This window comes from Nomascus leucogenys, chromosome 20 (assembly GCF_006542625.1).
Source record: "Nomascus leucogenys isolate Asia chromosome 20, Asia_NLE_v1, whole genome shotgun sequence".
Taxonomy (NCBI): Eukaryota; Metazoa; Chordata; class Mammalia; order Primates; family Hylobatidae; genus Nomascus; species Nomascus leucogenys.
Window position 1 is genome coordinate 58,289,765 of NC_044400.1, and position 16,422 is coordinate 58,306,186.

Below are 16,422 nucleotides of genomic sequence, written 5' to 3' on the forward strand. Positions count from 1 at the left end.
TCCCAAAGTGCTGGGATTACAAGCGTGAGCCACTGCGCCCGGCTTAGGAGTACACAGAGGATGTTCTTAAGAATGAGAATTGCAACACTGGATGGCTGCTAGCAGTAAAACCCCTATCAAACTGCGTACATCTGTAGCAAGAGATGAACTATTTTGACCCATGTAAGATTTCTTAGAGATCTACTTTTATAGGGAACTAGAACCTGGCAGGGCAAAACAGCACCATGTGGGAAGCGGATGCTTGGCTGTTGCTTAGGTCTGGTGACCTGAGCCACTGTGACTTCCTGGGGCAGGGCAGCTCTCAAAAGGAGGAGGTGAACTGCCCTCCTTCCCTTCAGATAGCTGCTCTCCCTCACTTTTGGAGGTTAATGAAGATACTGTAATATATCCAGTAAAAATTGAATCACCTGGATGCTGGAGACTCTGGCCATCAAAATGCTGCAACTCATGAAAGACTGTGAGGCGTTTGTCTCAATCCCATCACACTAACAGGAAATCAAGATGTGGATTGAGGCTTCTCCATGATCTCCTGTCTGGGCCTATATGGAACACTGCCCTAGAGAGGACCCTTTGAGAGCCACTTCAGAGACTTTGTAGATACCCAGAAAAGACCAACCACGGGACTGAGGTCAAATCCTGAAACTTGGCCAGAAGCTCACTTGACATCAGCTGATTGAAGACAGCATCAGGGCTACCCTGACAAATCTGAAGGACAGTGTCTTTCAACAAAGTCTACCCTGTTTGAGAGGGGATGGACTGTCTTTAATCCGTACTCTCCGGGCTTACATGAGATTGCTCAAATGCAGTGTTTCTGGCAAACACTTTGCTCTAAAATAAGCCCCCCCACAGCTAGTAGCAGGTGCTTCCCTGGAGCTCAGTAACTGCAAGCTCATTTGCCAGAACCAGGCCGCTAGTGAGTAGAAACCCTAACACTAACTTGCCATTGGTCCCGTATGCTTCTGTCACAGCCAGTCTCTCCATGTCCTCAACAAAACGGCACCATTAAATTATCCTTGATTTAATAAATACTTTTGAACTATACAATCCCTCTCCCCACTGGGCCCCACCTCCCCAGTATTCACTTTTCATTTCTATCACTCCACTCATTACAAGGACTTTTGACTGACCTGTCTCCTCTATTAGATACCAAGTTCCTTTAAAGAAGGGACCTGTCACCTTAGTCGTTATACCTTCAGAATTTATCACGGTGCTTGGTATGTGGTAGGCTATTAAACATTTGTTGAATGAGTTAAGCAGATCCTATATTGTCTCTCGCCTGTAATTTTTTGGGGAAAATCCACCTTGACCATATAAACAAGGTGAAACTCTCCCATTCAAGACCCCAAATCAGGAGATCAATAAGACTAAAACCTAAATCTAGGTTTTCTTTCATTTACTTCTAAAATCACTATGAAAAATACATGTATCATTTTTTGAAATCACTGATTAATTAGTAAATGAAGAATACAAGAATAGCTATATTTCAAAGACCAGCTAACTGTGCCAAAGACTTAGAAAAACAGTAGGACACCAAGAACTTAATAGGCACAAAAACAATTCACTAAAATAAAAAATACACAAGGCTAAGAAAACATGAGAAAACTTGCCAACCTTATTAGACATTATTTACCTATGAAATTAACAAAATTTTAACCATTCGGAAAAGGTAGCGTGAAGTCAAAGGGCAGTCATACACATTCAAACACTGAATGGAGGGTGGTTACCAACATGGTTATATGAATAAGAAACCTTAAAAACAGTTACGTCCAAGGCATGTGAGACTACATGTGTATATATATACACATACATGTACATATATATTAAAATGTAAACTAAAAATCCTTATATTTTTCTGTAAACTTCTAAAACTATATGCCCTAGGAAACCAAAGTGTTGATTAGACTTTATGCAGTATGACTTAGAAATTAAGAACATGGCTGTATCACTAACTAGCTACATGACCATCAGCAAGTTGACGTTTTGGGCTTAGTTTCATCAGTAAAATGGTAATAATAATAAAAGTATCTACCTGACAGAGTTGGTGTAAAGATTAAATGAGAATATAAATTAGAGTGTAGAACAGTGCCTGGCATATAGAGTGCTCAATAAATGTGAAATGCTCTTACTCCACATATCAGAAATTTAGAAACAGCCAAATGTTTAATGACAGAATACTTCAAAAGATTATGGTAAATCCATACAATAGCATATTATTATACAGTCATTAAAATGTTGCTCATGGAGAGTTTTTTAATGATGTTGGGATAATGCTTATATTAAGTGAAAAAGCATGATATAAAATTGAATATATAGTATGATTTCAATTATGTAAAATATACATCAATATGTAGAAAAAGATCTAGCAGAAAGCATACTAAAATATTAAAAGTGATTATTTTGGGTAGTAGTATTTGACCTGCTTGCTATTTTCTTCTTTATACTTTTCTATCATCGATTTTTTTTTTTTTTTACAGTAAGGAAAATATTGCTTTTAAAATCAGGAAAACACCATAATTTTAAAATGTTAAAGTAACAAATGGGTAATTTTAAAAACTTACAGAAATGCCCAACTTTTCACATATAAATGATGTAATACAGAAATTACTGTAGCTTTCCAAAACTCAATAATTTCCTGTTGAATTTACAAATGTGTATACTGTATTAATGCAAAGTAATTATCACAAGCAACATAAAGCAGTAAATATCCCTTGCTGGAATTTGTTTTATAAATGAGTGTCTGAAATCGAGCACAAACAATGCACACGCTCCCTGACTGAAAACAGCCCACAGTCCCTTTGGCCAGCCTCCTCCACTTTAAGCAGCAGTGCCAGTCCCCAGCTGGTCCCGCTCCAGAGCTCCCTTCTAACCCAGGAGCAGCAGTGGGACTTGCTGGCAGCTCCTCCCATCTTCACTCCGTGCTCCGGCAACTTTTCCCTACTCTATTCATCCAACTGTAAAGTTCTCATTCCTTTTGCAATTTTCAAAGAGAAGAACTCCTCCTGTCTGGTTATAAGAAAAAGCAGGATAAGGTTTTCCCTTCACTCTGAATGAACACTCCAGAACCCTTTTCAGTTCTTTATGCACAACTTTTCCCCTCTTCAACAGCTTTCAACCCTGTGTTCCTCAACCCTACCTCTCAGGTTATCTTACCTTATCATTACTGCAAAACACTACGTTCATTTCAATCCGTTTTTGCCCTTACAGAACTCAATCTATTAAGTATATAAATATCAGCCAATATAAATACCATTCAAGTTTTTAACACAATAGTAATAAGGAGAAAAAACAATCACAATTTACAGGAGACATGAAGAAATTGTTCATATTCTTACTAAAGTATTTCTTTAAAGCAAATCTCAAAAGAAACTTCTGGTTTATCAATTAGCATTTTCACCTAAATAGCACTGGGTTAGACATATATTTTAGCCATAATGCTGAAAAAGCATTCTAACTAAAATGTATCAGTTGTTCATCCAAACATCCATCTGCATTGCAGTAACCAAATCATTTATGATTGAATATTTTTAAAGCAGTATAAGCAGAAACTCCCTAGATGTTAACATACTTTGTCGCTATATGGAACTTAACTCTCTACTGTTTTTTTAACAATAAAAGCTACCCTTATACAACCCACCAATTTAATGAACACCATACTTTATAAATTAATACAACACAATCTAAACGCACCATAAATTTATATTTGTTAATCTTGATATTAGAACATTTATACATTTCAAACTACATAAAAATATGACAAACAATATAAAATAGAAATTTGTTGACAACTTACGTCCAAAACATCACTATTTCTTATATTGCAACTAAGCAACAAGACAGCTTACACAGCTCTCCAGAAAACATATAGTGTTTTTTGTGGAGTGTTATCAACAAAAATCAGCACAATCCCACACAGTAATGTCTCCAATTTATTATCTTTTCCACAGTACACATTTTTCACAAACCATAAATCCTTTGCAGTTATTCAAAGTGTGTAAACAATTGCCTGAATCCCCATATCCCCCACCTTGGCTTAAGGTTGTGAATGTTTTAAGTCCTTCAATCAAGTTTCAACTCTTCCACTTGCCTAAGGAATCAAGAGCCTTCTCTCTTTAAATTATGTATATTTTATCATACAGCCTGCAGTGCAGTAAATCACAGTGAAAGCCCTGGGGAAAACAAAACAACATGGTCTTTACAGCGGGACTTGAAACTTCACAATAGTAAATGCAGTTAAAGAAGCTTCCCATGATAAAAGTGTGGGTTTTCATTTCCACAAATCAAGTCAATTAGAAACCCTAGGTTCTACTTAAAAACCCATTTTGATCTAAAAGTGAAAACAGTCCCCTATCCATGGTCATTTTATAAACTGTATACAGTTTCACTTGCAGAGATTTTTTTTTTTCCAGTCTGGAAAACAGTAGTGCAATTAGTTTTACTTCTTTTAAGTTATTTAGTCCAGGATGTAAATAGCTCTGTGGAAAGATAAGAAGATGCTCTGGTAAACAAGAAATTTTTGCAAGCCCATGCTGGCTTACGAGTCCATTAAAGCTTGTAAGTCCATAGTGGCTTTCAACAAAATGTTGCATATACATCACTAAGAACAAAGCAGAAATAAATAGGCAGAAATGACTGTAAACTGTCTCATTTCAATGATTTTTCAGTAATAACTGGCTTGATGAATTGATTATAGTCACTTAAATAAGCAGACAGTAGACAGTTGCCCTTCTGGACGTTCCACTATGGCATCCGGCCTGGAAAGCCCCAATGGAGTTACATTCCTAAAATTAAAAGAAACCAAAAAAAAAGGTGGGGAGTGGAGGGTGGGGGATAATAGTTTACAGATGCCACTTGAACAGGATTCCATCAAGTCAGCCAGTTCACTTAGATTTCTTCTTAAAAAGGCTTTTGATTTTTGATGGCTTTTTGCTTTTCTCTCCATTATGACAAAGGTCATGTGGGATGCTGCTTATTCTGGCAACACCTGTGGCTTCCTGAACTGGTTTACTGTCATTGCCAGCTGAGGAACATGATGTGTGGCGAGGCTTAGGCACCGGGATGCCACTGGAAAGCTGGTTCATGCTACAGGATTTCTCCAAAATGCCATTGTACACTTTGCTTGCAGGACTGAAGATCATACTCTTAGTTTCTGTCAGACCTACACAGTCGGGAGAACCCCAAGACACATCTACAGTTATAGGCGAATCCCCTCGGGAGGAATCCTCTAGGGACACCTCATCTCTTGATATCTTTCGCGGAGATAATGTTTGGTATATCTCGAGGCTTAAAGGAGGAGACTGTTTCCTTCCAATGGAAGAATTTAAGGAGTCACATTCTGAAGCTGTGTCTGGCACTTCCCTGAATGAAACACAAAGGTACAAATTTTAAATCAGTATGTTCTTAAGAGTACTAGCAGACATTCTAACTAAAACAACTTTCATTGCTTTTTGAAATTTAAAAGGGGGAAATGATACGATTCTATATACATTTCAGCAAAATTAGAACATTACTTCTTTAAATAATATGGCTTCTCAAAACTCAATGTTGGATTTTTAACATAAACCATAATAATGAAATCTTACAAACTACAGACAATATAAGTTACACCTTTTTGTCAAATAAATTAAAATGTTAAATTTTACGGGTGATTCAGCTATCATCTCAGCTACTTTTATGTTTTGTTTCAATACTATTTTTTTTTCTAAATCAGAGTTGATGCTATTTTAAAAGATGAATTTTAGTCACTGCCTCTCCCTTTGTCATTAACTTGATGAACTATAGCTTTGTTAGGAAAGAAGAAATATACATGAATGGAATTACACTAAAATTTAAGTTCCACCAAATTTAAAAGCGGGGCAGGGAATCGAGGCACATCAGAGTATGGCAGTGGAGGGGAGGGGCAAACATATGATGCTATTTTTAAAAAAAACAGACATTCGGTAAATTCTCACAGCATTATTACTTTTGAATGTTTTCCTCCTTTTCTCCACAGTGGAAAAATAAATTTTGTAACCCCACAACCAACATATAGTAAATGCCATCACCCATTCCTTCAAATCTCTCTCAAATCCACCATTCCTTATTATGCCCCCTGCACCCATCCTTCCTCTGGAACAGCCAGGAACTCACCTAAATGATTCCAACGGCTTCCTAATTGGTCTCCCTGCTCTCATTCTCATTCTTCCCTCCCAGTTACTTCTCTACACAGCCATTAAAGTGATTTTTAAAAACTCGAGCAAAACATATCATTCACTTACTCGAAACTTCCCAGTGCTTTCTCTCATACTCAGAGTAAGATCCAAAGTCCTTGTCAAAGTGTACCAGGCCGTGTACTGTGGTCCCTGGCTGTCTCCAACTGCACACTCCCTTGTGTTCCTGTAACATGCCAACCTCGAGACCCCTCAGGGCCCTGCACTTGCTGTTCCCTCTGCTTGGTGTTATCTACTCTCCATCTCCACGTGGCTTACTTCTCCAGGGTATGCAGGTTACTGCTGCCTCCCCCAACCACCTTATCTGAAACAGCATTCTCTTTCCTTTTACCTGTTTGTTTGCAAACCCAAAATTTACCAAAACCTAAAATGATATTTTATATTAACTTGTTTATAGGCAGAATCCCAGAAAAAAAAGAAATAAATAAGGACAAGGAGCCTTATTAACTTCTGTCTTCTCTGCACTAGAAGAGTGGCAAGCTTACGGTAGGTACTTCATAAAAATGTGTTGGATGAATGAATGGAAGGGTGAGTGAATGAATGAATGAACAGAATGAGATATTAAAGAACAGGGATCACATCTTACTCACTTTTCTTTTTTTGAGAGCTTTACTACTTAGTCTCATTCACTTTTGCACGCACTGAGCCCAAGGTGAATACTGTTCACTTCATGAAAGGAAATGATTGAGAAATGAAAGGGAGAGTCAAGGTAAAAAGTGGCCAAAGAAATACAGTGTGAGAAGGGAACAGAGCTGAAGGTAGAACAGAAAGGCAAGAGCACATATGATTATAACCCAGCAGCTGGAACTAGGCCAGGTCCTTGTCTCACTTGTCTTGGCAGCTCATGTTATTGGCAAATGCACCTCTCATAGCAATGACTAAATTCATATTTACAAAATGAATAAACTAAATGATCTCTTACCTTAGATGGCCTATGATTACTGTCATTTTCATGTTACTGATGTACACATTTACTGGAAGTCTGGCACTTACTTTTGATGAATATTCTATGTTAATACCACATTTTAGATACATATTGATTGCTGAATTTAGTCATTTCTATATACTTAACTCACATGTCTATGAAGATTGTCTTTACTACACTACAAGCTCTTAAAAGGTACAAAATCCCCTAAATAAAGACCTAATGGTTTCATATAATATGCCTATGTGTGCATTATATAATTATAATTATACATACATTATATAATTATATATAATTATACATACATTATATATAATTATACATTATATATATTTTTAATTTATTTGTAATTTAAGTATATATAATTATACATTATATATACATTATAAAATTATAATGTATAATTATAATTATACATTATATAATTGAATTATAAAATGAATTTTATAATTCAATTCTCAAATGCTTTTATAATTCAATAATGGGTAGTGCTAACAGAAAGCAAGAAGCAGTTCAGATATGAGGAAATGATCAGACTCGGAAATCAATCATTGGTAGAGGCATTTCTGCAAAGCCTTTTTTTGGAATGGCTGTCCATTAATTGAACAGAATATATCACTGTTCCCTAGATGCTTCCAGAGTCAGAAGCTGATTTAGTTATAATTTTATGAATTTATTTTCTCTTCTGCTATGTGGCTTGGCTGCGTTGTGTGTGAAATTCTAAGTTAGGCTAAAAATATTTTAAAAATTAGCCTCTAAACCCTAAACAATGTGTGAAAAGAATACTGATTTAAGTCAGGAGATGGGTTCCTAAGATGGTCCTACCATTAATCAGTTGTAAAAGCCTCAGCAAATCACTTGATCTCTTGAGGTCTCAATTTTCCTATCTGTTAAAGTAAGAAAATTTGATTAATCACTAATGTTACCTTCTAGTTCTAACATTTGAATTCCGTAATGACAATAATCCAAAGTGTTGCTTCTTCTGCATAACTAATCTGACTTGGATAATAAGATCTACTACAACTTCAAATTTTATTTTCTTGCAGAGTCCATATTCTTTGGAATGTTGAACTTAACTATGTGTACCACTTATGCTATTTTTTTCTATTTCTTTTTTTCCCCAGAGTGACATGGAGCTGAATTCACACTTATATAAGAAAACTCAAAATGAGGTTTAAATGAGCATATATGTGCATAAGGCACAGAACATTAAAAAATCAGTAAATATCCCAACAGAGCGAGACTCTGTCTCACAAAAAAAAAAATCAGTAAATATTCAAAATTATTATTTTGTAAGGATTCTGGTGGTTCAATAGAGGAGAGACTGAAAATGAAGAGTAAGAAAAGTTTTCCAAATTCAAATTATTCTCTTATTTATGAGAGCTAGCTATGAAATTTTGACATTGCTATTGAAATGAGAACTGAACGTTCCATCAATGCAGAAAGTTTTATTAGACAGCGCAGCTCTCCAGTTTTCCTTCTGATTTCCAGAAACCACACAAGACCAGTTCTGTCAGTAAAGTCACCTTGCTGGTGACTATGATCATACTGCAAAGACAGACGAAAGCTAGTCATAAAATGTTAACCAAGCAAAGTCGCATCAGATTCTCCAACTGCAATGAAGATATAAAACCTGCATTATCTCCTTAGGAATATGCTGCACTGATCACTTGCAAATCATAAAATTTTCTTTTACTACCAGATAATTATGAACGAAAAATGATTATTGATGATAATGTCACCTAAAGAGTCACATGATAAAGAGTGTGGACCACTCCCTTTTGCTTCTCATAGAAGAGGGTAATGCCTTTGGGGACACATAGCTACTCTGGCAATACCTGAAACTAACACTCAATACCATACTGCTTTTAAAGAGGAATGTGGTTTAAGAACAGATGTCCTCAAATTAAGAGTTTCATGCAGCACTGATGTCATTAAGTTGGACTGAAATACACTGCTGCTATGCCCATTTTGTTAAGTTACTAATTTACTTTTCTAAGTTCCTGACATTTTCTTAAACCTTTGGCATATGATACTGCTTATGTGTTAGCAAGTACCAGCACATAACAGAATAAATCATTAAGTGACAACAAATATTTTTAAGTCAGTCATATCTGATATTTCTTCGTGTTCAAGTATATTCAAGCTCATGCTTTCCTATTTTACATATAAAATTGTTCATGACAAGTTTATGCTCTGAGATCTGCGTCAATTGTGTCCAGTGACCTCTAAGCAGTTACATCTCAAAATATCTACCTACATGTCTGTGGTAGGCAGAATTCTAAGATGGCTCCCAAATTCCCAGCCCCTGGTGTACACACACCTTCTTCCAGTTTTCCAATCAAACATAAAAATGGATGCTGCTGTAAAGGGATTTTGAAGATAAAATTAAGGCCCCAAACTAGTTGATCTTAATATAGAGAGATTATTATCCAGGGGAGCCTTTTAAATTTTAGTCTAGAGATCAGAGAGACGGAAGCTGGAGACTCAAAGCAAAGGAGGAATCTACAGCAGAGAAATCCTCTATTGCTGGCTTTGAAGATGGAGATCCTGTGGCAAGGAACAGTGGACAGCCTCCAGGAACTGAGAGCAGCCTCCAGGAACTGAGAGCAGCGCCATGCAGCTGACAGAAAGCACAGACACGGGGACCTCTGTCCTGGAGCCACAGGAAATGAAGTTCGCCACAACACATGAACGTTGAGAACTGCAAGCTCCAGATGAGAATGGAGCCTGGCCAACACCATGATTTTAGCCTTGTAAGGCCCGGAGCAAAAACCCCAGTCACACCAGGCTTGGAATTCTGATGTACAGAACTAAGAGCTAAAAAATGGGTGATGTCTGAGGCTGCAAAGTCTGTGGTACCTTGATATGTAGCAACAGAAAATGGAAACATGCACCACTCCTCCCACCCCCTCCTCACACCTTACCCCCAACCCAGCCCCAACATGCCCTGTAGATTATTCACTGCCAATACCATTGCTTTTCAGCAGAGAAGTAAATGGCCTCTTCCTCCTCTTCACTTCGATAAAGCGCAGGGCAACTTGACACTGAGAGGATATCTGGATCAGGGGAAGGCAAGGAGTGTGGTGTGTGCTGGGGGTGGTGAGGGTGCCGAGGGTGTGACGGGTGGGCGGCGTGTGGAGCAAGCTGCGCTCGCTGAGGCTGAGGCGAGGACGGCACAATGCTGCGGCGCGAACGGCACAGGCTGCTGCTTCTGGCTAATGATCCAGGAGGTTTAGCCATGGTCCCTGAAAAACACCAAGAAAGAAACATGCTCACGAAGTCCAGGGTTCCCTTTACAGTCACCACAAATAAATACACACAGAAGAACTGATGTCACTAATATGTCACTGTTTCACGTCCCTTTATTGAAGTTACTGTACAGTTATTACCATTCTCTACTACCTACACTAGGAAAGTTAAGAAATAGAAACAACAAAAAAAAAAGGTTTAAAAAACAAACAGAAGTGAACAAAAACATGAGGCTTTAACAGAAAATTTAAATGTACTAACCAAAAAGGCTTAAAAATTTACCTAAGACAACAAATCTTTAAATTTAAAAACATGTATTGTATCACAAACTTTTTATGGCTGTTAACATAAAGACAGGACAACAGAATAAAGTAGGCTGCAATGGATATCTCTTGAAATATCACAAGTTCTTTGAACTCAATCAGTTTTAAATCAAGGAAATCACTTAACTACTGTATGCACAGTCTCACAGCTGGTTAGGCAGAGTTCAGAGCAAAACTTGTTTCTTGAACACCCACTACTGTGGAACTAAACAGAAGTCTTAGATCCAACTGTTTCTGCTACCAGTCTCAGTTGAGACTCATGCAGGTGAGTAAACAAACTTCCCCTACACCTTCAATGTCCTCACTAAATGGGCATTCCATTTCTTACTCTTAACTGAACGAACATAACTCACCTAATAACAACCTTCTCAAGCTGAAGCTGTTCGCTCCTGCAGGGTTCAGATGCTATAGCATCAGGATAAAAGGTGGGTGGCTTCGCTCCCCAGTATTGTCTGCACACCCTTACTTCTACATCCTTTTATACAAATGCATTCCTGCTGAAGCGAATGCTATTAAGGGACATTACTGAGTCTTCCACCTTCACTTCACTAGTCACTTCCTAGACATTCTCTCTCTTACTGGTCCTTACAACCCATCATCAGCGTGGGCAACTTCACTTGTAAGACCTAGCCAACACCTTCACCAATCAAGGTTTTCATCTCTTCTCCCCTGACCTTCACTTCTACTCCACCACACACTCTCACACCTTATCCTACCATCATTCAGAACTGTTCTATCTTTGCATGTAAGTCAGGCTGGGCATGGTGGTTCACACCTGTAATCCCAACACTTGGGAAGGCCAAGCAGGGAGAATCACTTGAAGCCAGGAGTTAGAAACCAGCTTGGGCAACATAGTGAGATCCTGTCTCTACCAAAAAATAAAAATAAAATAATAAATTAAGACATTAGACATTTAGATTCTGACCATGGTCCACCTTTCCAGTTCATACACTGTGTTCCTTCACTTATCTATCCTACTGTCAACCCAAGCTCAAGGACCTTACTCTACTGATTATTCCTTCTCTTGCCTTAATCGTCATTGTCTACCTTTCCCCTTCCCACAGCATTTAAAAGCAAATTCTGAAAAGACAAACATAAAGAATGAGCAAATGACAATAACAACAACAAAAAACTCCTCTACCCCAGACTGATTTTCAGCTGATACCTTTCCTGTTTATGAAGAATTGTCTATGTTACTGTCTCTACTACTTCATCTTCACCCATTCACCAAAGAAACTGTACAGTGCTTACTTACATATTCACAATTTCACTGAAACTATTCTCAACCAGCTCATGATCTACCTCACAGTTGCTAAATTCAATCAGTCCTTCCATCCTTCCTTGACATCTGACCAGCATCTAACAGTGATTATTACTGTGTCCTCTGCTTGTCTTCTCTGAACATATTCTCATCTCCTCTTTTACCCACCCCTTGACTGCTGGTCTTCTTCAAAGTTCTGTTCTAAGCCTCGTTCTGTTCTTGTTCCACTTAATCTTCCTGAGCAAGTTCATCTACTCGCACGACTTCAATGATCATTTGTAGTCTACAGAGGCCCAAATCTGTAATTCCAGGTTTAATCTTTCTCCTGAACCCTTATATCCAACTGCCCAATGGACACATGAATGTGTCACATGTGCCCAAACTGAATTCAGCATTTTCCTTCCCAAACTCGCTCCTCCTCCTGTGTTCCTTAGCTCAGTAAATATTATCACCACCTACCCAGTCATCAGAATTCTAAACACAGATATTCTTGACTCTTCTTCCTACACCATAATCCACATCTAGTTAACCACAGGGTTTCTACCTCTCTAATCTCTCAAATCTGTCTGCTCTCCTACACCCTTACTGCTGATGGATTATATTGGACTATTGTACCCGTATTGTATTATAAAATCCTGATTTCCCCCCTCCAATTTAATTCTCCAAATTGCACCTGCAAGTTCACTCTAAAATGGGAGAGGAAATGAAGGTGTATTGCTTAAAACTCTTGAAGTGAAACCCCTGACAGACTGCCCTCCTTACTCAGCCTCTGTTTTGAAGCTGGTGTCCCTCTGTTCTGTTACAGGAATATTAGGAGCAGTGTATCTTTCTCAGCTCCTCAGAAGTATCACATTCTCTCCCACCTCCACGCCTCCTTTCTCCAACTCTCCCTTGACCTCCAATTTCAGGTCTTTGCTTAAGTGGCATTTCCTCCAGGAAGGTTCCCAATCCCTCCAAGTTTAAGGTCAGTGTTTTCCCTTGTGTCTGCTCAGCAATACCATAGTATATTTCCCTATCGCATCATTTGTCTCAATGCACTGCTCCAATAGACTCTAAGTTCCATAAAAACAATCACTATGGGCCAGGCATGGTGGCTCACACCTGTAATCCCAGCACTTTGGGAGGCCGAGGTGGGCGGATCACGAGGTCAGGAGATCGAGACCATCTTGGCTAACACGGTGAAACCCCGTCTCTACTAAAAATACAAAAAATTAGCCAGGCGCGGTGGTGGGTGCCTGTAGTCCAGCTACTTGGGAGGCTGAGGCAGGAGAATGGCGTGAACCTGGGAGGCGGAGCTTGCAGTGAGCTGAGATCGCGCCACTGTACTCCAGCCTGGGCGACAGAGCAAGACTCTGTCTCAAAAAAAAAAAAAAAATCACTATGTATCATGTTCAACTTTGCATCACAACACCAATCTATCATAGTGCTGAGTAAAAAGTAGATGCTCAATAAGTATCTGCTCAGTAAATCAATGAATAATACAAACAGAAATAGCCACTGAAATAACATGATGAATTGAAACAAAGAAAAATAAAGTAAAATTAAAAGTAAAATAAAGTATAATTAAAAGGCTTTTTCCAAACACAAATAAATATAATATGGAAATATTTGTAATTTAGCTGGCAAACAATTTTCTCTCACTTATTTATAAGGATTCATAGATAAGAGAACTATAGGGCTCCTGTAAATCTTTAGACTGATGTTTTCACTTTGCCAAAGAAGAAAATATGTCTTGTAAATACTAAAAAAGAAGCGTCCAATGTCACACAGATAATGAAATTCTACAATTCTTGGCATATACTGCAGTCATCTGAGCAATCACCCATTACTTGGGATATACAGTAAAACCAGCAAGATTCAGTCATGACTGTAAGTATGGTGGGAGAGGAATTGTCTCAGAGGAATCAGGATTCACTGCTTGGAAAAATGAATACTATCCACAGAGATAAAAAAAAAATATTGCATAAGCAAGTTTTAAGAAGGAAATAGTTTATGTAAGAAAAATTCTAAGTAATGCAATAAAGAATATAATAAAGATAAGAATCAGTAAACTTGTCACATCTGTAAGTTTTTTACAACTTCACAATCTTTTCCAAAAATATCTTCTTACGTATATTGCCATCTCTTTTGCCTTAAAAAATCTGTCTGTTAGAGTACACTTAGAGTTGAGGGTTGTCCTTCCTCCCTGTTGCTTGAAGAAGTCTATATAGGGCTGAAAACATTTGCAACATCACAAAATTTATGGAACACTAAAAAGTAGTGCACTTTGGCCTTGTAACAAGTTATCTTTTACAGAACGCAAATATGAATGTCTTATAATACTTCCAGGCCATTAATCATTCCTAATGAAGATAAACATTCATTCACGTCTGTGATTTATCACAGTAGGTAAATGACACATTAAAGGTCACTGTATAGGAATCTATTTCTGGGATAACTTTTCATTCTAATATTGATAATTACCTATAGAAGCAGAGCAGTTTAATATGACCTTATATTTATTAACTATATTTTAGATGTTTCTTATGTTGAAGAGGATAAAATTTTGTTTTCAATAAGGGATTCCCCTCCTAACAAGAACCAAAAATAAGCAATGTATATACTTCTGGTTCTAACAACATGGCAGTCAAAGGTAACCTGACAACTATATCCCAACTCCCATCAACACAGTTTAAATACCCTCAAACATTCTGATATAATGGATAAAATACAACAATTGTTTTAAACACATAGCTGAGTTTGTAAGGAGAACAGAAAACTCTCAGAGGTCAAAACAAAGACTAAAAGTATATGCGAATGGGCCTGCGAGTGACATGCAACTGTTATGGGAGGTTATTGGTCTCAGTAATCTATGGGTTTGTGGTTTAATTTGGGGACATAAGATTAGGCTTTGTGCCCATGTTAGGTATTGGAATAGTGACTCAGTGTTCTGGATAAAAGCCTGGACCTAGAAGGGCTACATTACTCAGTGAAAGGGTAAAATTCTAACCAATGAGCAAGCAAATTTCTTTTATTTCAAGATATCTAAATACAGGGATTTTAAAGGGCTTCTGTGAAAAACTCAATACTCTGAGCCTATATCTCATATTAGATCGGAGAGCAAGTTCATACTACCAGAGGGTCTATGAAACTGTATTCCAAAGAGTTCACATAAAAAACTGGTCCTACCTTGGTGATATCCTTGAAACTACTGCCAGAAGCAAAGAAAGGCATTCTGAGGGGCACTTTACCACTTACACAGTATTTTCCAGGGTGGAATAATGCCAATCTCCTTAACAATAGCTAAGTAAAAAATTATAAAACAGGAGAGAGAAAGCAACCCGCCATGCAAACACAAGAAACTGCTGTAACAATTGGTCAAGAATATCAAATAAGAGGATTATCAAATGAAAACTAAAAAATAGGGATTTTTTTTTACATCATGAAACTATATAACAATAAATTGAAAATATGAGAAAAGAAAGCATTAAAACATAGATTTGATGAAGAATCAAAGAGAACTAATAGAAATGAAAACAGTAATTAGAGTTAAAAATTCAAAGGATGAGTTAAAACTAGAACTGAAGAAATAATTAGTAAGCTAGAAGGCAGATCTGAGGAAATGTCTCTAAATGCAGCATAGATAGATAAAAAGACTATAAAAAGAAAGGTTAAGAAATGTGGAAGATAAGATGCAATATATAACTAATAAACTAATACTAGTACTAATATTTCTACATAACTAATATTCCAGAAGGCATGAATAGAAGAAAAAATAATATTCAAAGAGATAATGGCTAGTGTTTTTTTCATAACTGATAAAAGACACATCCTTCACATTCAAGAAACACATCAAATATTAGCAAAAAAAAAAAAAACCGTTTAAATCCACACCCAATCATATTATAGGGAAACCACATGACAACAAAGACAATGAGAACGTTTTTCAAGCAATCAGAGAAATGGCAGCTTATCTAAAAAGAACCCGAACCAAGTTGACGGACTACAAAACTTCTCAACAGCAACAACGACAACCTCAAAATAACTGAGAAATAATTATTGAAAACTAATTGTTAATCTGGAATTTTATATCCGGTTACATTATTACTCTCAAGTGAGACTGAAAATAAAGATATTTTCAGGCAAAGACTAAGAGAATTTATCATTCCCAGTTGCTCACTGAAGTAGCTTTTACTGGAGAACATATTTTTAAGAAAGAAAAAAAGAAATGAATAACAAGCAAAATGCAATGATAAACAGAGAAATAAACACATAAGTATATCTAAATTATGACTGAAACAACAAAAACAGTGACTGTTTTGAGAGACATTTGAAACAAAACAAAATACCAGACAACGTTAACACATAATTTAAGATGGGAGAGCAGTGGCTAAAATTAAAGCCTCTGAAGATCCTGAATTGTTCAAGAGAATGAGAGAAGATAAAAGGTGTGAAAAACAGAAACCACAAAACAAG

The 16,422-nt window shown here is 37.2% G+C and overlaps 1 protein-coding gene across 2 annotated transcripts in view; it reads right to left on the bottom strand.

Annotated features, from left to right (window-relative positions):
• Positions 1 to 3,678: 3,678 nt before the first annotated feature.
• Positions 3,679 to 16,422, bottom strand: part of STIM2 (stromal interaction molecule 2) — a 163,354-nt gene continuing 150,610 nt past the window's right edge. For both annotated transcript variants that reach the window (XM_003258557.3, XM_003258559.3), the window contains 2 exons: positions 10,106 to 10,379; positions 3,679 to 5,355 (listed from right to left, as the gene is read on the bottom strand). In XM_003258557.3, coding sequence (XP_003258605.1) covers positions 4,878 to 5,355; positions 10,106 to 10,379 — 752 coding nt within the window. In that variant the 3' untranslated portion in view covers positions 3,679 to 4,877. The remainder of the gene's footprint in view (positions 5,356 to 10,105; positions 10,380 to 16,422) is intronic.